The 22,062-nt window shown below is 42.1% G+C and overlaps 1 protein-coding gene across 1 annotated transcript in view; it reads right to left on the bottom strand.

The window, feature by feature from the left end:
* LOC138266998 (ninjurin-1-like) overlaps positions 1 to 1,332 on the bottom strand; it is a 284,052-nt gene extending 282,720 nt beyond the window's left edge. Inside the window, exon 1 of the mRNA XM_069215835.1 lies at positions 830 to 1,332. Within this exon, the coding sequence (XP_069071936.1) occupies positions 830 to 946 (117 nt within the window). The 5' untranslated portion in view covers positions 947 to 1,332. The remainder of the gene's footprint in view (positions 1 to 829) is intronic.
* Between the last annotated feature and the right edge of the window lie 20,730 nt (positions 1,333 to 22,062).

Below are 22,062 nucleotides of genomic sequence, written 5' to 3'. Positions count from 1 at the left end.
TGAGGTCTGCATTAGACAATAACCTAAGCAAAGCTCAGAGAATGATATTGGACACAGCAGCGGTCATACGCATGGGGATTGGTGGGATGTTGCACGCGATGCCCAGCACCCAGTGAGTCAGTTGCATCAGGCTGCCTCTAAGGGGATGGAAGGGCATGGATGCTAAACAGTATTGAACACCAATTACAATGTTGAAATTGAAGTCTAAAAGGGAAAGGAGAGGGTCAAACAGTTGCTAGACCTCTTCCATCAATTCAAATTAACCTGCAAGCTCAGCGGATTCACTTTGCTGAGCTCTTGATTCAGGCAGTTATTGAGCGGCTTCCTCACAGTTTACCAATTTATGGCACAGCATTCTTCGCCATACACCAATGTGTATTGTGCACACAAAGGAAAGGGTAAAAAAGCAAAGATTTTAAGAGACAATGCCAAAAGCACGCTTATACATTGCAATAGGAAATCAAGAAAAAAAACTTTCCGAATCTTTTTGGATGAAAACTTTCAGAATCCCAGAAATATCCGAACTAATGCCTCGTGAATTTAGAATGAAAGCATTTTGCATTATCAGGATGCAATATTGTATAGACTTGTACTAATAATAGTTAATTTCTTTTTTATATTTAAAAAAGTGTGCCAAATACTGTTACCGATAGACAGTTCCCCTCCCCAAAAACTTGACATTTATTTTATTTGTGTGTATATTGTATTGGTTTTATGGTAGGATTTCCGAAATAAATTGTTTGATTGATCTTGGAAGTACCTCACTTGTTCGGTGAGTGGGGGTTACCTTAGCTTTCACAATTACCAAAGGGTTGGAGGGGCTGCTTACGTTGAATCTGTGCTCCTGGTCGGCACCGTGCAGGAGAAGCGGGTCCTCGTCTGATGACTGATCGCTGTTTTCCTGATGCGTGTTCCTGTTCATCGCTCGTCGAAAGATGGATGTCATATCTGTTCACCAAATAATAAATGGCTTTGTGAACCAAGAGAACTCCGCATCTAGTTGAAATACGCCATAGTTTGTCCCATAAATCTGAAGCAGAACGACTGAATTTCTCGGGTTAGCTTTCGTGGTAGAGGTTTTCAGCAGGCCTGTATCTGAACCTATGCCCCACTGCTCTCCACTTTGCTGACTGTGTAATAAACTTTTTGCATGTAGGCCCTCGAGGCAAACGCAGCTTCTGGTATCTAGGTTCCAGTACTATCTGCGAGTTTTCCCATTCGGTTGTGTGACCCCTCCATTGTGGTGGCTTTTAGTCCCCGTTGCTGACGCACAAAAGGCGGTTCAATAAATTCAGCTGTGTCACGCTTATCTTTGAGCAGCTCCGCCGTTAAGCTTCTCGGCAGAGTAGCCGTGGAAACACGGGAACCTTTTCACATTCAATGTAAGCTTTTGGACCTTTATCCTTCGGCAACCACTTACATTTATATACACGTTTTACTATCTCCATCAGTTTCCTCTTCACTCAGTTGCAAACGTTCTTTTACAATAATGAATACTGTATGAACTTACTGCCTTGCTCACTGTTAAAAGCTCCCAGCTCTGCTCATTTATTTAACGAGAACACGACCTTAACATCACATGCAGTTCCAACCGCTAACAGGACGGTGCACAAAGCTTCCGTCAGTCTCCCTTTCTCTCATACGTTGACCAGCTAACCAAACCCTTGTTGCCAGTTTCAGCCAAAGGCCAAATATTTTTTATTTCAAAACATTTTATTAGTTTTTTTTGGAGGGGTACAAAGAAAAGAAGATAAGAGGGATAATGAATATACTGCATAGAAGTACTTTAAGGTCTGAGCTTACAGTCATGAGTAGTACAATGTGTATGGTTGCAAGCACAGGGGTTTTAATAAAATTATTAATGAGTGTTTATGTATTTTGAATAATACATTCATGTAGAAAATAAAATACCGTAGAAAAATAATCCACACAGTTGAAAATGTGATTACGAAGAATGGCCACCAATGTTAATGAAATGTACTGATCAATGATTTAATACTTATTAGAACATTGGAATGCTGGGGGCTCCATTGAAAACAATGGAGTGCTGGGGCTTTTACTGGCCGGTAAAAGCCTGCAGCGCCAACATTCCAATGTTCGCTTTGTTCACAGCAACAGCTGTGAACAAAGCCTCACGGAGCCCGAGGGGATTTTAATCCCCTCGGGGTCCGTGAACATTTTTTTTTTTTAATAGAACATTCTGCCCTGAGTGGCAGAATGTTCTAATAGCCTTAGAACCCGCCGTAGCGGGCTCTACCGGCTATTAAAGTCCCTCTCCCTTGTTAAATGCCCTCGCCTTCGGCTCGGGCATTTAATGCGGGGAGCGGGCCTTTAATAGCCGGTAGAGCCCGGCTACGGCGGATTCTAAGGCTATATGAAATGTTGAATATATGTTAGACTAAAGCAGTAATATGTCATATTAAGGGTTATGAATTAATAACTTAGTGAGTGTCTTGACCTACTTGCCAGGCCTCATGTAAAAGCTGCATTTCTTAGCGTTTAATAAAATGGCTAACCAAAAGAGGTAAACTGTGAATTCCTATTGTATTGTGTAAATGTGCTAATAACGGAAGCTTTTCATTTGAACCGACTGCTAGGAGTTGATGTTCCTGCTAATGCAATATTTTATATGTAATATGTGTGAGACTGACTTTCACAAGACAAGAACAATGAAGATACTGACTAGAGTAGAAGCTGCAACAATATTCTTACCTGACAAGCCGAATGATGAGGACACCGCAAGACAAACCAATCAACGACATGTGAATGGAGTAATATTAGAATTCATAGATTTAGGATTTTAGTTTTATTGGACAGAGTGTGAACATCTGATTAACTGACCAATAGGGATATGAGGGGTAGTTTTAACAGTTGTTTAACTGACCAATAGGGATTTTGGGGGTGGTTTTAACAGTTTTGACTTAACAAGAGTACAGGGTGAAAAGACATTCATTCTGACGGTTGCGCATATTGCATCTTGGCAAGAGACATGCTTAACTTTAATTGCTTAAAGACTTTGCCTTCCTTGAATTCTGATGCTGAATCCTGATGCCTTGCTGATCGACTGATGTTCTGAGGACGATGACTGATTCTGCTTTGCTGATCCACTCTGATGATAGGTATATCCAAATTGTGATTATCATGCATATTAGCTTTTTTCTTTCTAGGTACCAACTTCGCTGTTTGATAGAGCCATAGTTAGATGTTTTCTCATCTTTGTGTTACTAAATTGTTTTGCATGAAGTCCAACATGCTGATGATAATTTGATGTTAGTTAAGGATTCTCACTAATGAATTATTGTTAGAAATGGGGTCTTTGGTTGACAGTTAAGTTACCCCCGTTCAAGCAAGGACCCTCACTCTAGTCAGGGTAAAAGAGAATCACCCTCAGCTAACCCCTGCTTACCCCCTTGGTAGCTTGGCAGAGCAGTAGGCTTAACTTCAGAGTGCTAGGTGTAAAGTATTTGCACCAACACACACAGTAACTTAATGAAAACACTACAAAATGACACAAGACAAGTTTAGAAGAATAGGAAATATTTATCTAAACAAAACTAGACCAAAATGACAAAAATACAACATACACAAGTCAAGTTATGAATTTTTAAAGATTAAACAAACAAATAGTGCTTAGAAACACAAAATGCTTCGATTAGGTGTTAACACGGCGTCATAACGGAGTCGTTCCCAACAATCCGACACCAGTGGCACCGGACACGGAGTCGCGTAGACCCCCAGGTACAGTACCTTGGTGAAGAAATGAAAACGAGCCGATGCGCGAAGTCGGGGATCGCTGTGTCTGTGTGAAACGTTGATTCCGCGCACTTCGAGCGCCGTCCGTCAGGATGTGGTGCGGCAACTTCCACGGAGTCGTGGACTTCGGTGAGGTTTCAGTGATGTCGGGCCTGTGAAGGTCGTCACGTTCCAGCGAAGATCACTGAGTCGGGTGCAGGCGTTGCCACCATATTCAGCAGCGACGTCGATCTGAAGTAAGCCAAAGTCAATTTCCTTGAATTTCCACCAGCTTTCCTTCCAAGGGCCTAGGGACTGGATAGGGCACCACTTGTCAGAGCAGGAGTCTCTCCAGAGACTCCAGGTGCTGGCAGAGAGAAGTCTTTGGTGTCCCTGAGACTTCAAACAACAGGAGGCAAGCCCTAAATCAAGCCGTTGGAGATTTCTTCTCAAGATGGAAGGCACACAAAGTCCAGTCTTTGCCCTCTTACTCTGGCAGAAGCAGCAACTGCAGGATAGCTCCACAAAGCACAGTCACAGGCAGGGCAGCTCTTCTTCCTCAGCTCTTCAGCTCTTCTCCAGGCAGAGGTTCCTCTTGTTTCCAGAAGTGTTCCTTAAGTCTGTGGTTTTGGGTGCCCTTCTTATACCCAATTTCTCCTTTGAAGTAGTAGGCCTACTTCAAAGTAAAGTCTCTTTTGAATGTGAAATCCTGACTTGCCCAGGCCAGGCCCAAGACACTCACCAGAGGGTCAGAGACTGCATTGTGTGAGGACAGACACAGCCCTTTCAGGTGTAAGTGACCACTCCTCCCCTCTCTCCTAGCACAGATGGCTCATCAGGAAATGCAGACTACACCCCAGCTCCATTTGTGTCATTGTCTAGTGTGTGGTGCAACCAGCCCAACTGTCAAACTGACCCAGACAGGGAATCCACAGACAGGCAGAGTCACAGAAATGGCATAAGCAAGAAAATGCGCACTTTCTAAAAGTGGCATTTTCAAACACACAATCTTAAAATCAACTTTACTAAAAGATTTATTTTTAAATTGTGAGCTCAGAGACCCCAAAGTCCACATGTCCATCCAGTCCCAAAGGGCATCTACACTTTAATCAGATTTAAAGGTAGCCCCCATGTTAACCTATGAGAGGGACAGGCCTTGCAACAGTGAAAAACGAATTTAGCAATATTTCATTGTCAGGACATATAAAACACATTACTATATGTCCTACCTTAACCATACACAGCACCCTGCCCTTGGAGCTACCTAGGGCCTACCTTAGGGGTGCCTTGCATGTAAGAAAAGGGACTGTTTAGGCCTGGCTAGTGGGTACACTTGCCAAGTCGAATTTACAGTTAGAACTTCACACACAGACACTGCAATGGCAGGTCGGAGACATGATTACAGAGCTACTTATGTGGGTGGCAAAACCAGTGCTGCAGTCCAACTAGTAGCATTTGATTTACAGGCCCTGGCACCTCTAGTGCACTTTACTAGGGACTTACTAGTAAATCATATATGCCAATCATGGATAAGCTAATTACATACATATTTCGTAAAGGAGCACTTGCACTTTAGCACTGGTTAGCAGTGGTAAAGTGCCCAGAGTTACAAAAACAGCAAAATCAGAGTCCAGCACACATCAACAACCTGGAGAACAAGTTAAGGGCGACCACGCCAAGGATGAAAAGTCTAACAATTATGATAACAGGGACTTATGCTTGATGAATTTCTCTGCTCAACTTCATGTACATCATTACATTGACACAGTTGGCTTTGTTACTGATTTGCACCATAACCTTAGAATGTGTTGTTGTTCAAGCTTTGATTAGATTACATTTCTTCCTCCTTGGACAGCCAGTGTTGTTTCTGTATGTGTTTTGTCTGATTTTGAGACTAATCTACATGACTTTAGGATTGTTAATATAGGGAAATAAATATTATAAACTTTTACTAAAGGTGTGATTATTCATGACTGAAATGGTGTGTGATAACTACTGACTCCATTGATTATTGATTTTATTGATTGCTAATGATGATTGATTATTGTGTATTGATTATTGGTTATGTACTGGATCTATGGTAAGGGCATCTTAATTGCGAGACAAAAGGTGAATCGACCTATTTGCGTCCCCTTTTAAGTTTACATATTAAGGTCAGACACGCTAACAGAGATGGTGGCAGAGGCTGGTTAGTCTTCTTAAGAGCTTACCATAGACGTCCGGTATAGAATAGTAGACGAACAGACGTGTAGCAGTTTGATGAGTTGGTCCTTTGAGAGTTAATTATTATTGAGATTTGGATGTTGTTTTTCAATGATGATAATGGGAGAGAAAATGATGTTCCCTTAAGTCCAGAAATGAATTTCCCAGCTCCTGGATCCTGCTAATGGTTGTTTGAAAATGTTCCCGGAATTCTAGTGCTAGTGTGAGTGAAAAAGGTTGCGCTTGCACAGCTTATGCAAATCACAGGTGAACTGTGAGGGCAGCGAGGATTTTATGGAGTTTGCGTACTCCAAATGAAGTTGTAGTAGGAATGTGCGTACTCCGCAGTGTTAGAGTAGGGAAGTCGTCGAACTTAACATGTGTATGGCGCTTTGTGCTAAAACATTGTCCATGTGGTTGTTGATGTACGGACCCTGCGTGGTCTAAGACTCCGGAGTATATTGAAAGTGTATGAGACACTGGTTATATGTTGTAATCTGTCTGGTTTAGTAGATTGATCAAGCTTGGTCAACAAGTCAGAAGTGTGTGAATTAAAGTGAGTGAAAGAAAAATTAGACTGAGATTTGGGAAGTCCTATGTGCACCAGGACAGACCCATTGATCAGTTGAGAGTAAATTTGCAGGTCAAATTTTGCTTGCCAATCTGGGAGACTGAGAAAGAAAGAGTAGCTGTAAGTGCGGGAAGAGCCATCAGTGAAAAATCCGTAAGGTTTCTGAAGCGATTGTGTTATCGTTCCTGTAGTAAACTAGCAGATTTGTTTTTTTTTTTTGATTAGTGCTCGCAATATTTGCATTAGTTTTGGGTGAATTGGAGTGAAGGAAGACAAGCCGCAAGACTTTGTCAGCCGCATTACGTGCCAGTGTGATATAATTGGAGCCGTGCTGGGATCGGTCGGCTAGAGAGAAGCGTCACGCACGGATTGTCAGCACCTGTGAGAGGCAATTGGTTGAGAGCGTAGGTGAAAGGAATCTTGGGATTAAAAGTCAATTCCTGATTTGATTTTGAATAACAAGAAGGTAGAAAAGATTACGTTTTTCAAAGCATTAAAAAGGGCCCTAAGTGGAGATACGTATATCACAACGAGTGTATGCGAGGCTACACCGCCATAAGGAACACCGGCTTACATTGTAATGGAAGAGAAGGGTGTTGCGCCATGTCTTTGGCTAAAGCAGTGGTGCAAATTGACAGAAAAAGATGGGAACTTAGCATTTCCTACAAATGAGACGTTCAATTTGAGGGTTTTGGAGCATTTACCGATGGTGCTGTATGAATCGAAGCCCCTTCTGAGACCAGCACAGTTTGAGGCATTAGCGATTTGGGAGCTAGTAGCCAGACAGCAACAGCAACTGAAATTTGAAAGGAGGATGAGAAAGGCAGAAAAGACTCTAGCTGAGACTAGATGGGACTGTATTCAGAAAGCATGGAGAACGGAGAGTTTGCAAGGGATTACGTTGTTTCCAGCAATTATGCAGGAAAATCAGAAGGAAGGAAAGAAAGCTACTAGGAAAACTAATAAAAGTCCGCCCAAGAGTAAGGAGGCTAGAAAGTCTTCAAACGAAGAGGAGGACTCAGACTATGAGGAGTTTATTACACAGTTATTGAGGGATCGACCACCACCATATACAGTACATGAGAGTGGTCCAAGTACTAGTGTTGATCCGACAGCTCCAACACAGGTTAATGGGACAGTGAGTCCGGTGCAGGTTAATGCTAGCCTGACACAGAATGCAGTGCAAAGTGGTCCTACTGTGCCCACTACTCCTGTAGTGCAGACCTAGATGCAACTGCCACAGGTTCAGAGAATTTATCTTGATGTGCCCATTATGGAAACAACTTCTAACTTAGTGGTGCCAACGGAAAAGGTGATTCCGAGACAGATATTGGTTCAGACTGAACTAACTCCAATTTTATTGCCCCAAGTGCAGCCACAGGTAATGCCAAGATTTACGCCAGTGACAGGGACACAGTCAGATATGACTCGGAAAATGAATCAGAATATGGGAGTTACTCTCCCACAGAGTGTAGGAGCCAGAGCAGCCCCACATGCTATATCACTACCGATTCCTGTTGGTCCAGCGGTACCATTATTTGCACAGAAGAAGCTGACTGTAGGTGAACAGTGAGCAATGCCCCAGAACCTAATGAGGGGAAGACATAATGAAAATGCTTGAATGGTCTCTCCTGTGGAACAGACTTTAGATGGATCAAGATCATCGCTGACTGTAGTCCATTTGTTGCACTTCCAGATACGGTGACAGAGCCAAACGTTAGCCAGAGTTTAAAATTATAGACTCTGCAGACTCTGAATGCAGTTGTACAGTAGGTGCCACCGGTCCAAGCAAGTAATATTTCATTGTAAGGTTTGACAGCTCAGCAATTAACTGAATGGTTAGACAAGCTGAATACCCCACAGAGTGCCCCTAAAGGAGAGGAGCATTTGAATTATACTAGGCTAGGCATGGAAGCGGGTGAACTAATTGAGGGAACTATGGGGGTGAATAGGTTAGAATCCTGCACAGAAGCAGAGTTGAGATATTTGTGCCCAAAGATTATGAGAGAAGTCAGCAATGTACATCAGAGATTAACAGGCTTGGCAGAGAAATACAGGTTAGAAATAGAGAAAACGAAGCATTTGAAAAGGAGTTACAGATTTGATTTTGAAGCTAAAGATTTTGAACACATGAGATCTGCCGGGATGAAGGCATACCTTAAAAAACTGCTTCAAAGTACTCAGACCTGGGGAGCATTAGACAAATGGGAAGGTACATGGGTAAAGAAAAGAGACAAGAGAAAGGGGATTTTTTGGAGCTGACTGAAAATGTGCAGCAGGATAAAGATCCAGTACAGATTTTACCAACGAGAGAGATTCCAGGGGGGAATTTTGTTCACGTCCCATGGAGCAGAAGTGACATTCTGTCATTTACAAATGATTATCCAAAATTGAGAGAAAAGCCAGTAGAGTGGTATCAGCAGACAGACACATTTGTGAAACTTGTGAAATGTTTGTGGGAAGAATTGAACACATTATTAGAGATAGTGGTTCCAGCTGATCTGTGGATCGAGTGTAAGAGGAGTGTAGACTGGCCAACAAGTAAACCAGAGAGAGACAAGAATACAGGTGCACCGTCTCCTGAGTTAATGAAATATTACTATAAGGTGAATGAGTTTCTGAAATCAAGAATTTCTCCCAAGAATATTGATTGGCAGAGAATTGACAGGCAGCCCAGGAAGCAAAGGAGTCGATACATGCATGTTATGAGAGATTGTTGTAGGCATTCAAGCATTACAGTGGTACTTGTATTTATATTCTTTGTATATAAAGGTCTAATTTGTTCCATAGTTTCTGTGATGTCTGGCAATTGAAATTATTTGTCCTTGCTTCTTGTGAGACAAACCCATGCCCACCATGTGTGATATGATAGGTGTTGGGATGTTTTCCATTCCTATTGTTAGTAGGTGGTCCAAGAGACACATGTTGGTGGAGTTTAGTTTCAAGTCAGGAGAATGGGACCAGGGTCCTAGGTTGAGGAAGTGGGAAATTTAGAGGTATATCAGTGTTAAAAAAATGTTTATTACTTTTTGAATCTCATTCCAAAATCGCTGGAGTTTTTTGCAGTGAAATATTATGAGTCAAAGTGCCTGGCGAGTCTTGACAACCAGTTTTAGTTTTTTGAGGGTTATTCTGCCACTTTTCTCTTTCCAGAGGAATTCAAAGAGTAAGGTGTCTATATTGTTGAAGAAGTTGTTGAAGGGTTGAATGGGTAGCATGGAAGTAATAAAGTTGATTTGTGTTGTGATCATCATTTTGATGCATTTTGTGTGGCTCCACCTCATCATGAACTTCGGCGACCAGATTGAAAGCAAATCTTTGAATATTTTTGATTATGTTCTCTTTGGTTATTTTCTTTGTATCTTCTAGGTTATTTTTTAAAGAGATACCTAAGTATTTAATCTGTGAGGGTTGCCAATGTAGTTTAGTGTTGTGCACAATAGATGGCAGTGTTAAGTAGTTTAAGGGAAAGACTTCTGTTTTATCTACTTTTAGGGAGTACCCTGAAACCTTTAGAATTGTGGGGATGACTCTTTCTGCATCTTGATAGAAGATAAGTATTTCATCTGTGTAGGTGGCAACTTTGTAAGGGGTATTGTCCATGGGGATTCCTTCAATAATTGTGTTGGCTCTGATGGTAGACAGGAGCGGTTCAAATGCTAAAAGTTATAGTCGGGGAGAAGGGACAACCTCGTCTAGTGCTTTATGCTCAACTAATTTTGTCTGAGAGGAAGCCATTGACTCTAATACAAGCAGATGGTTGTGAGTATAAAGGAAAAACCTGTTAGATAAAGGTGACCCATAGATTGAATGTATGCATGACACCATGAGGGAAAGGCCAGGAGACCTTATCAAAGGCCTTTTCTGCATCCAAGGCCATGGCTGCTGTAGGGGAACGTAGAGATTTAGCTTTTTCAATAATATGGCAAAACAGCCTCACATTATCCGCTGCGTGTCTGCCTTTAATGAAACCCATTTGCGATTGGTGAATGAGGGAAGGGAGGATTTTTTGTTCGAATCTAGTTGCTAAGATTTTCACGTAAAGTTTGCAGTTCAAATTTAAAAGGGGAATGGATCTGTAATTTTTTACTTCTAGTGAGTCTTTTGCTTCTTAATGAATTATGGTGATAGTCACTTCAGAGGTGGAGTTCATGATCTTACCAGTCTTGTCGTAGTGTTGTAAGAGAGAATCTAATTAGGGTAGGAGTTTGTTTTGAAAGGTCTTATAAAAGATGACAATAAAACCATCTGGTCCTTTGCCAGGTTTTAGGGAGTGTATCATCTTTGTAATCTCCGTGCATGAGAAGAGTAGATTGAGGCATATGCAATCTGCAATCAGATAAAGTTGGGAGGTGAACCTTATCCAAATATTCTTTACATTCAATTGTTAAGGATGTTTCCTTGGAGGGTGTATAGGTTATGATTGAATTCTTTGAAGGTTTAAACTATTTCATGTGGGTCTGTGGTTATCATTCCTAGTTTGTTTCTAATAGACAAAATGTAGTCGTGGCTGTTTTTAAATTTTAGATAGTTCACTAATGTTCTACCTGCTTTATTGGATTCTCTAAATGTTGTCATTTTGTTATATTGTACCCAGGTGTGTGCTGTAATGCTCAATATCTTATTGTATTTGTATGTTAATAGTTTAAGTTGGTCTCTCAGTCCCTGATGCTTCTTTTCAATGAATGTCTTTTCCAATTGTTTGATAGAGTGTTCTAATTAATTAAGGGATTTGTTTGTGCAATTGTTAATATTTGGCATGATGTTGTTAAGCTGGCCTCTGAAGGTGGTCTCCATAGCATCCCAGAGGGTTTCTTTATGAATGTAATTAGTCTCATTATCATTAAAGAAGTTGTTTATAGCACATTTTATCTTGAGAATGCATGCTTGGTCTTTAAGCAATTCTTCATTGAATCTCCATTGTTTGGATTAAGAGGGGTCACGCGCAATTTGTAGGTCAGCTGATATGCATGCATGGTCAAAGATTAGTATTGGTTTGAACTTTAGATCAGAGGTTGCTGCCGTAAAGTTGTCATTAGTAAGTATGTCGTCTATCCTAAATAGGGTATAGTGCAGCTATGAGTAAAACATAAATTAGCTTTCTGTCAGATTATGTAGTCATCAAATGTCATTCAAACAATGTTTCTCATTTGCTTATGAGATTTATTAGGTCCATATTTACCTGCGGAGCTCCTGTCTAATATGACATCCCAGGGGAGGTTAAAATCACCTGCCATGAGAAGTTAGAGTTGTTTGTTAGTTGGCACAATTGTTTGTTCATAGTGATCCAAAATTCGGAGTCATCCGCTGTTGGATTGTAAATGTTGACTATATAAAGTTCTGTGGAGTTATATTTAACCTGAGAGATTAGCCATTTTTGATCCTTATCATGGGTATTGTTGATAGTTCCTAGGTTGGCTTTTTTAGAGAAGAGGGTGATGATGGCATTTTTCTTTTTATTGGCAGGGGAAGCGGAGATGCTATATATCCCTTGATGGTGTAAAGATTTGCACTCATTATCACCTAATTTTATCTCTCGCAAAAGAATTATATCTCCCTTGTGTTGGCACAATAGTCAATTATTTTTTTGCGTTTTTACCAGATTGTAATACCTTTCGTATTAAGGGAAAGTACTTTGAGTGTTATTATTCGTTGAGTCTAGTTGTGGATATAAAGTCTGAGATATCAGATTATGTAAGAGTTAGTGAGTTGTTAAATAATGGGGATATTTCCTGGTATTTAGGCAGACTTTGGCGGTCATTCTGACCGCGGCGGTCGGCAGTCGCCGCCCACCAAGCGGTTCCCGCCGAAAGACCGCTCCACGGTCAAAAGACCGCGGCGGCCATTCTGGCTTTCCCGCGGGGCCGGCGGGCGACCGCCAGCCGGCCCAGCGGGAAAGCCCCTTCAACAATGAAGCCGGCTCGGAATGGAGCCGGCGGAGTTGCAGGGGTGCGACGGGTGCAGTGGCACCCATCGCGATTTTCACTGTCTGCAAAGCAGACAGTGAAAATCTTTGTGGGGCCCTGTTAGGGGGCCCCTGCACTGCCCATGCCAGTGGCATGGGCAGTGCAGGGGCCCCCAGGGGCCCCACGGCACCCGTTCCCGCCATCCTGGTTCTGGCGGTGGACACCGCCAGAAACAGGCTGGCGGGAAGGGGGTCGGAATCCCCATGGCGGTGCTGCAAGCAGCACCGCCATGGCGGATACCCTGGGCCAGCGGGAAACCGGCGGGAAACCGGCGGGAAACCGCCGGCTCCCCTTTTCTGACCGCGGCTTTACCGCCGCGGTCAGAATCGCCCAGGAAGCACCGCCAGCCTGTTGGCGGTGCTTCCGCCGCCCTCTGCCATGGCGGTCATGGACCGCCAGGGTCAGAATGACCCCCTTCCCTTTGTGTTCTGAGAAATTACCACTTCTCATAACAGTGTGTATAATTATATTCCCTCATGCTATTTCAGAAAATCATATCCAAGTTTTGAGGATGTGTTAGGCAGTAGGGTGTTGAGGTCGTGTTTGGATGGTATATACGCTTGACAATATAGTGAAATAGATTATTGTTGAGAACAGTGACATCTATAGAGATAGGGGATAGTGGATAAGGATGGGAAAGGTTAAGGGAGCAACACACAAAGAAAGTAAGTAATAGGGAAACCCCGTAGCCCACCCATAACCCACCCAGTGATTACCTTCTGGGAATTAGGAGGTGGAGGTAGAGGTCCAAGGGAGACAGACACTGTGATAGGGAAAGTAGGATTACAAGGGTTTCTGCAATGAGAGAACTAAAAACAAGACATTAATCTTCTCAATCACATAAAACCTATTGATTGTCTTAATTTGGAACACAATATTGAGAACTAACATTTCAAAATGTTATGGGTAGCGCATTGAAATTGTTACCAGATAACGTGCAGTCACTAGAAGCATCACCATTATTGTTTTTTATTGAAGATCTTGACTAGTAAGTTTAACAGTAACAGAAACAGTAATTGTTCAGGAGTACGTTATATGCAAAAATACAAGTGTTATGAGCATAAACCTGTTTGAGATTTTGACAGCCTGGATATTTGCGGGCTGAATAGGTTGAGTGGAATATCGGTGTTAATAATATTGAACAGCTGTGGCCCAGTCCAACATTGGTAGATCTATCTGAGGTAATAGGAGATAAGCATGAACAAGGAAAAGCTTTTGAAGGAAAATTAAGCATTGTAGATAAATATATTAGTATGCCGAAGCAATACGTGTTGATAACAACATATGTAACATCATATGTAAGTTCATATATAACATCAGGTTTACCATCAAATGTAACATAATATACATGCATCATATGTAAGATCATGTGTATCTTGAAGTTTGACAGTATTAGTGAAGGGTATGTGGATTAGCAGTGTTAGTGTTGTTAGTATTGCAGGAGTTGTGATTAATTGTTACCGCCGCACAATTAAGGTGGGGCAATAGAATAAGAATAGTGGTAAGTATTGGTCTGGTTACTTATGTGCAGCTTGGACGGATCTAGTTGTTAGCAATGTTGGGTGTTATAGTGTTAACATCAAGGAGGGATAGCATATCTATTATGCAGGTATTTACTGTTAATCAGATGTTACCTTGGATGGGACACGTTAGTTGTTCAATTGTTAGCAAACATAGTGCTGGTAAACAAGAAGAGAGAGTTTAGCTGTCCATTTTGTGTTGTATAACATTTTTCAGGACATTTTTCTAATTCTTTTGGTTTATCACAGTAGATGGACTTCCCATCTTTTGAGATTCTCAATTTTGCTGGTCCTGAAAAGGAGAAGTAGAAGTCTGTTGTTTTCAGTCTGTTTCTTTGGGCAAGAAATCCGTTTCTACATTGTACTGTATCTTTCGTGAAACCTGAGAAATGCTAATCTTGAATCCTTTCCAAGATATTGATTTTACTGACCTTATGTGTTCTAGGATTTCTTCTTTATGTTCATATCGTAGAGGTCTGAATATCATAGGTAGAGGGGTTTTGGGCATTGAGTTGATGTCAGAATTCTGTGGGCTCTTTCAATCTCGAAATCCCTTTTGAAGTCAATTTTTAAGACTTGTGGTATTCAAGATTATAGAAAGTAAGGATGGGCGGAGTTAGCTTAAAAGTCTGAAATTCCACAGAGTTCCGCATGCGGCAGAATGCTGCCTGCTTACCACCCTGGCCTGAATGCACTTGATCTCGTAAGCACTAAGCAGGGTTGGGCCTGGTAGAAGCACTAACCAGGCCTGACCCTGCTTAGCGCTTCCATGATCAGGTGCATTCAGGATAGGGTGGTATTCTGTAGGCAGTCAAAGCTGCAGTTTCAGGCCTCTTGTGTTGACACAGCCCACTGGCCTGGAGCCTGCTGCTCTCAACCACACCTGCACACTTCCCTTCACCAACTGCCCTCCTTCACAAACTTGCTACTGAGGGCCAAGCACACCTCCTGTCTTTTGCCAGCCTTGCAATCATTTCCTCTGCACTAACACACAGCCTCAGAACACCTTTTTTTAGGGCCCAGCACTAGCTGCAGCAAACCAGCACAGCTCACCATCAGCAGCCTGGTATTTTACAAAGTGCCTAGCCTTGCTTGCCACTGGGCTCGAAGCCACTCTCTCAGCCACACATATCTATATCTGGTGGGGCTGCCAAACTACCAGTCAGCAGCTGATGCTCCCCTGGTCTCCAGCACTCCCTTCTGGCCTCAGCACCATACCCCATAACACCACTTCCTTTCCCAGCGACTCTGGGGAGACAGGTTCTTTTCAAGTGGAGATCTGACTGCAAGTTTCCTGTTTTCCAAGCACGGACCCTCCTCATATGCAAATCCTGTCCATGCCCTGTGCCAGACCCTGTTTGCACACGTAGAAGAGAAAGCAAAACTTGGGTCATCTGACCTGAAAGCTGTCTGGGTTCAGGGTCCCCATTGCCAGCAACCTGGCTCGCTGCCTCCTTTTGCCTCCTGCTCCCAGGCTGCTGAGGACAGTGAAAGGAGGGAGGCCTGGATCAGGACCTGGTGCTAGTGTAGCCCCTCAGCAGCAGCTTGCAGCAGCTCCACGCTGCCAACCGGCAGAAAGCAAAGCCTGAGCTAGGGGTCTCCTTGCCTGAAGTAGGGCAAATGTCTTCATTTTGGGTAGAGTGTGAAGTGCAGCCCCCCCAGTGCAAGCGCAGTGTGCAGGACAGTGAGCTCCACTCCGCTGCCGGGCTAGCGGAGTTTTTGTCCGAACTCCCCTCTCCAAGTGGAGCACAGAGTGCCAAAAACTCTGTTAACTCCTCCAGCGGAGTGGAACTCACCACCCACCACAAATAGAAAGATCACACATGAATCAGAGTCATCTTCTGATTGTTCAGGCAGACCAAAGATCCTACAATTTCCACTTTGGTTCCTGTCTTCAAAGTTTGTGATTTATTTTTCGAGGGATGATACCTTCTTTTTGTTGGTTGTAGTTTTTTCTGTAAACAGTGAGACTGATCTTCAATCCTGCTAACTCTAGTTTCTTCACTTATTCTTTGAGGTATATTTTGTAGTTTCTTTCTTAGTTCCTGCATATCACCTTGTAAGTCGTCTGTGTTGAACTTCGTTGAACTTGTTAGTTCATGTAGTGTATTTAATATATTCAGGATGATGTCCATGGATGACCCTGGGTCAGATCTATTTTTAACTGGTGAGTCTGAGTGGTGGATCCAATTTCGTTCTTTTTTGTCCTGGCTTATGGTCCCTGTGCTCTCTGCTATTTTTGGGGTGTCTTTCTTCAGGTCTGTAGTCCGCCATGTTTGAAAAATGTGGTAGGTTTTGGTCTGGAGATGGGTTGAGTGGAGAACAGGAGTAAAAGAAGCAGCACTTAGGTTGTTAACTAGCCTTATGTGACTGATTGGGGGAAAATGAGTTGAATTGTTGGATTGAGTGGGGGTTTCTGGACAGAGTTTTTCTACGCATATGTGTCACTATGCAGTATAGAAAGGTAGCATGCCTTACTATGGTAAAGTGATATACTACGGCAGAGTGCTCATCTGCCCAGACAGTGTGTCAGTATTGCAGATAATAAATTGTGTGTTAGCAAGCCAGTGTGAGGCAAGAGCTCAGGGCTTGTGATACTGGAGATTGTTTCCAGAGATTTCTGTAATGTTTGTGATCAATAAGATCTGCAGGGGTATAGGGCCTAGTATTGCATAAGCTCAACTCTGAGTTAGGCCTGGTAGGCCTTGTGTCTCAAGTGGCGAGTATGCAGATTTTACTATGAAAGTTATGACTCTGATCATCACTAGCAAAGGTCGTTAGTAATCAGGTAGTTCACAAGCAGTTCACAAGCCTCTCTTACTGTTTGTATACAAAAAGGTATTGAGCAGCATACAGTCAGCATTAAGGTTTGATGGCGATTCAAAAATACATTAGTCGTCGGCAGTCCTGTGAAACAGCGCTTTGTGCTTGGTATCAAACAGTAGGGCTCTTTAGGTGCTGCAGATGCGTGGGGCAGGCCACAATGTATCGCAGGGGTGAACACTGGTGATGAATAAAGGATTTAGGTGTCCTCACAATATTTTAGACAATTAGGTGTTGGAAGGGCGCTTTGGTGATCTGGCCAGGAGACTTGCAGGGCTCATGGCTCACAGAGGCACACCGGGGATCCCATTGGTTAGTATGGGTGCGCAAAGCTGCTCACAACAGAGAGCTGTCAGCGGTTGCTAGTTAGATGTCAGTAGCCTACCATAGGTCCACAAATCAGCTTTGGGTTGTCAGGTCGCCAGGTTCGATGGTACAATATTGGTTTCCGCAGTCCGATAACTGGCATAAGTTAGTGGAGGTTAGTGGGTGGTGCCATGTTTTTTCCTCATGTTGAGTAAAGGTGCCATGTAGCTTTGGTCTTTAGATGGCTTTTGGAGGACAGAGATTACTCACAGAAGATCTTTTTACATACTGGGTCTGGGTGAGACATGAGCAGCAAGTCTGATTTCTGGTTACCATTTTAAAATAGGTGTTCTCACATCGCCCTGGCGGAGCTGCTTAGCTAAGCAGCTATCTTGCCGGGCTTAGACTGCACCCCCTGAGAAAGGCCACAAATTAATTTAGCATGGCTTTAGCTGCTGGTATTCCCTACATGTGGGTTCCCTAGACTGCTGGGCTGTCACTGTTTTGGACTGTTGCACTCACATGACGAATTACAGGGATTGTTTTTCACTGAGGTGTTCTGATTGACATTAAGTAGACAACGAGGTGAAGCTCTAGTTGTCTAAGATGTTACTCAAAACCCTGAGGTGAAAAACATCCTCATGATTCACTTTTTACCAATACATAATTATAAGTTATGTATGGTGTGCCAACAGGGTAGAATGAGTTTTGTTATCAACTGTTGCTAGGTTATAGCAGTGAATTACCGGATTTAGAATCTGGTGTAAGCAATAGAGTGTGGAATCCATGCGTAACATATAGACTCATAGATGGGGAACAGTGAATTACGGGGATGTTTTTCACAGAGGGGTTCTGAGTGACATCAAATAGACAACAAGAGCAAATCTCGAGTTATCTATAATGACACTGAAAATCTCCTATGTGAAAACATCCCTGTATTGCACGTTCTTAAGCATTTTCCTACTTGGGATTATGCTTTTAACAAAGTCAATAAATCTTTTCACCCAGCTTTAAGGGTGTGGAGACATAAGGCATCACAATTTCACAACAAATCAGTTTAAAGTGTCAATATGACTAAATGGCTACACAAAGACAAATCCAGTCTGAAATAAGGTTAAAGGTTTTTTTCACAAACTCAGACTTAAAGTCATGTAGACTGTTTTCAAAACCAAGTTATAAAGGAACAGAATCACCATGGGTTGATCAAGGGGCAAAAAAGATTCAAACCAACTAACTTCAAAAGAACTAAACATTCGACAAAAGCAATGCAAAACATCAGATGAATACCCTGATGTACAGAAAACAAGTGTTGTTCAGTTCTTTGAAGCATTAAGAAAATATAAAGCCATCTATGCTCATCCAATTAGGGCAAGGGAAATACCTACCAATTAGCAAGCCAAAACTTAACATGCTGAACTGAACATATGTGAGCAAAAAAGTAAAAAGGAAAAGTACAAAAAGAATTTGGAAAAATGACATCTGGCGTAAAAGGTAACTAACAAAGTAGGCAAAAAGGTGCTAAAAACGGAAAGCATCAGCATGTCAGAAACTCGGTCAAGAGTCTTCTACTTGGGGTCAGGAAAAATTCTAAGTCTCATCAGAGCATTGGAATAAAGGGCAAGGGTAGAGAGGAAGGTACCTCTCAGACTCCAAGGGTCTGCTCCTAAAGGTTAGGGCAAGAAGACTGCCGAAGAAGGCTGCTGGTCCTACTTGGGAACGGTATATCAAAGTTCATTGTGCAAGCTGATTCGCTCACCCATCACTCCACATGATGAGTTGAAGCCTCCATCAGAGCAGGAACCAAACCAGAGACCAGCCAGCCCTTAGAGTATAAAGAAAGACAATTTAATACGTGCACAGGAACTGATGGCTTGAGAGGCAAAGTCCAAGGAGTCCGAATTGCGGAACTCCAATACAATCTTTTATGCATGAAGACCACAAAAATGTGAAAATATATAATCCAATTAGAACAGCAGAGAGGTCATTTCTTCATCAAGTACATGGTCTGATGTTGATCAGGTGATGCATGGTGTTACACATATATTAAGCATCTAGCCAATCACAGTAGAACAAAATTTCATGATGGCAGCGTGATACAAGATGATCACAAGCGTGACCTGCACATTTCTCAGACGGTTGGGGACTTTCCAGGCGCCACAAAACCAGTTTCTTCATAACCTTTCCTCAGACCTATGTGGACATTCAGATGTCTGTCTGTTACTGGGTGAATGAAGCAATGCATGTTGCGTGAGGTGTCTCTTTGAAGCAAGCCTTGCATTGTTTGTCAGGGTTAATTTAGTAAAGGTCATGCAAACTTTTGCATATGTTTTTCAGGCCTGTTCAGCATTGGGTATCACAGGATGAAGTCAGGCCTGGCAAAATAATAAAATGGATTCTTTAGCCAGTTTCCACAGATGCAGTAGGCGAAATCACCCAATAAAAAACTGTCATGCAACATTGGTGAAGATTCCCATTATCAACATGTAGATGGGCATCCATCTTAGCTCATCCATGTGTGTTGAAACAATTGTATACATAGTCCCATTCCACAGTTCCTGAATGTACTGTGCGCAAGGTTGGTTTCTTAGGCTCACTATGTGTAAAACAATAGGGCATCTATTACCAAGCTTGCATTTCATGGGAACAAAGTCTGAAAGAGCAGTTCATGTTAGCAAGAATGACTAAACATATTCTGCACAGTCAGGAAACAGGGCTTGCAGGGCTCATTTAGGCTTAGCAATGTGAATTAAAACAACAAATTCAATTATACAAAGTAATTCACATATAGCATTCAGAATTATAAATTCAACATTAATAAGCTTTGTCAGTGTTCATGTTACAGTAGATTTAAAATGAAATAACTCAGTTAATATGTTGCTTTTAAGTATGGTGCAGAACTGCAATCTTCAACTTTTGTATATAATATTTTAAACATTACTCTCTTAAAAAACATTATTATTTTGGTGCACACTGTTAATTAACATCATGAAGTATAACATAGAAATGATTTAATTGATTAAACGTGAAGTTTAAAGGCTATACCACAACAGTTTATCCTAGTAACTTACAGTGAATGCACACTGATTTAGCTTTCAGTACACCACTTTATAACAAATCTATTGGTACTTTAATTAACAAAAATGCAAACTCTGTCACATTTAGATGATTGATGTGACATCAGGGGTAACAATAACATTTCTGCTGCATCACACTTTTTACCCATTTATAATTTTGTCATGTGTGGTGTCTAAAGTTGTCTGCCCCTGATTTCAACTGTGACACATTGGCAGAAAGAGATATCATAGGAGAGCCATACATACCATGGTCTCTTCTCCCTGACCTAAATAAATAAAATGGCCCTCACCTCCCACCCCCACTACTTTCTGTGCATTCTCATCTCACCCCTATCTAGAAGCTGTGTATCCTGCTTTCCAGAACTACTCTGACAGGCTCTCAGACAGCTCTGCTAGAGCAGCCTGGAATTCTTTTATGACATAGCAATGGTGATTGGCAAGTTCTGTTACCCACCGGTGTTATGTCATAGCAACAAATTACTAGATTTAGTATCCAGTCGTTTACGTTAATGCAATGCATAACAACATGATTAAAACGATTGCATTGTATAGTGGGTTATTTTGGCTATCTTAGCAGTGCCCTGTTCTGTCTCCTTTTCTTTCTGTCTTTGTTTGGTCTCTCTGACGCTCACTCTTTCCTCTCTCACACCTTGTTCTTTTTGCTCTGTCACTACAGAGCTCCATTCTTTTTTCACTGTCCCCGTCTTATCTCTCTTTTTCCTGGTATGTTTGCCCACTGGCTATTTTTCCTCCGCCTCCCTCTCACTAGTTTCTCCTCCTTGCTCTCTTTTCTTTCTCGTTCTCTATCTATGAACACTCTTGAGCCTCATTTTTCTTTTATTAATTTGTGCCTTTAATCCTCATCACCACTGCTGGTTCCAGTCTGTTTACTACATTTCTATATATTTTCTCTATGTCCCCTTTCTTTTCCTCACCTTCCTCTCTCTCCCCTCTGACTCTCCTTCTGTCTGTAATCCCATCACTTTGTCTGAGCCATGATTTTAACTCTCCAGCTCCTGTCAGTCCTCTCAGGCTCAGATGGAACTTGAGTAACACTCAACCCTGGACCATCACAGCAGTAGCCGTTACACTGCTTGTCCCCCTTCCCATTCATCCATTCTAGTATGACTGCATTGGCACTTGCAAACCAAGGTGTCGTGACTTGTTCAGCACTAACAGAATGTGTATTTGTTAGAGGAGTACCCATACCAACCAAATCTCATCCGCATGCCTGATAAACAGTGAAGAGTAATGCATGCTAAGTTCATGCAGTACCCAACAATATTAACATAAAGAACAAAACATTATAAGATTACAAAATAGGTTAGAAAAATCATGAAAATATAATAGGCAAAGAGGCACCCAAATGGTCAAACTCTGTTATATCTAAAAGTGCAAATTGAAGGTCACAGTTTAAAGAAGACAGGGACATCAGTGCAATTTCAAACTGTTCTAGAAGGCGTGAATATTGGTAGGCCAAGTGGGTCACCGAAGTCAGTTTTCAAACTAAAATTTAGAAGTTTGTTCTGGTTCTCAAAGTGCTTCACCTGGGCAAGGCAGGATGCTGGAACTAGTGAAGGATTCTCAAAGTCGTTATCATGCATCTCGCACACTAAAAAGGCTGGATGTGGCACAATACAACTATTGCGCACAATCTGTCTCTTGTGCATCAGGTCCTAGAAATCTGTATCCCAGTGCATAGGGGCTGGTTTCAGGTCTCAGTCCATTCAGTACTGAAAGCAGATCCTTGTTATCCACTGAAGTTTACCTTCCTTTTGTCCAATAAAATCCTCGCTCTGTCTTTTTAATATCAGGAAGCTACAGAGATGGATACTGTAGGAAACCGGGCTATTAGTTGTGTGGCCTGC

The sequence above is a fragment of the Pleurodeles waltl genome, chromosome 12 (genome assembly GCF_031143425.1).
Source record: "Pleurodeles waltl isolate 20211129_DDA chromosome 12, aPleWal1.hap1.20221129, whole genome shotgun sequence".
Classification (NCBI taxonomy): Eukaryota; Metazoa; Chordata; class Amphibia; order Caudata; family Salamandridae; genus Pleurodeles; species Pleurodeles waltl.
The sequence above is the reverse complement of the archived record's forward strand: the minus strand, read 5'-3'. Positions and strand labels throughout refer to the sequence as shown.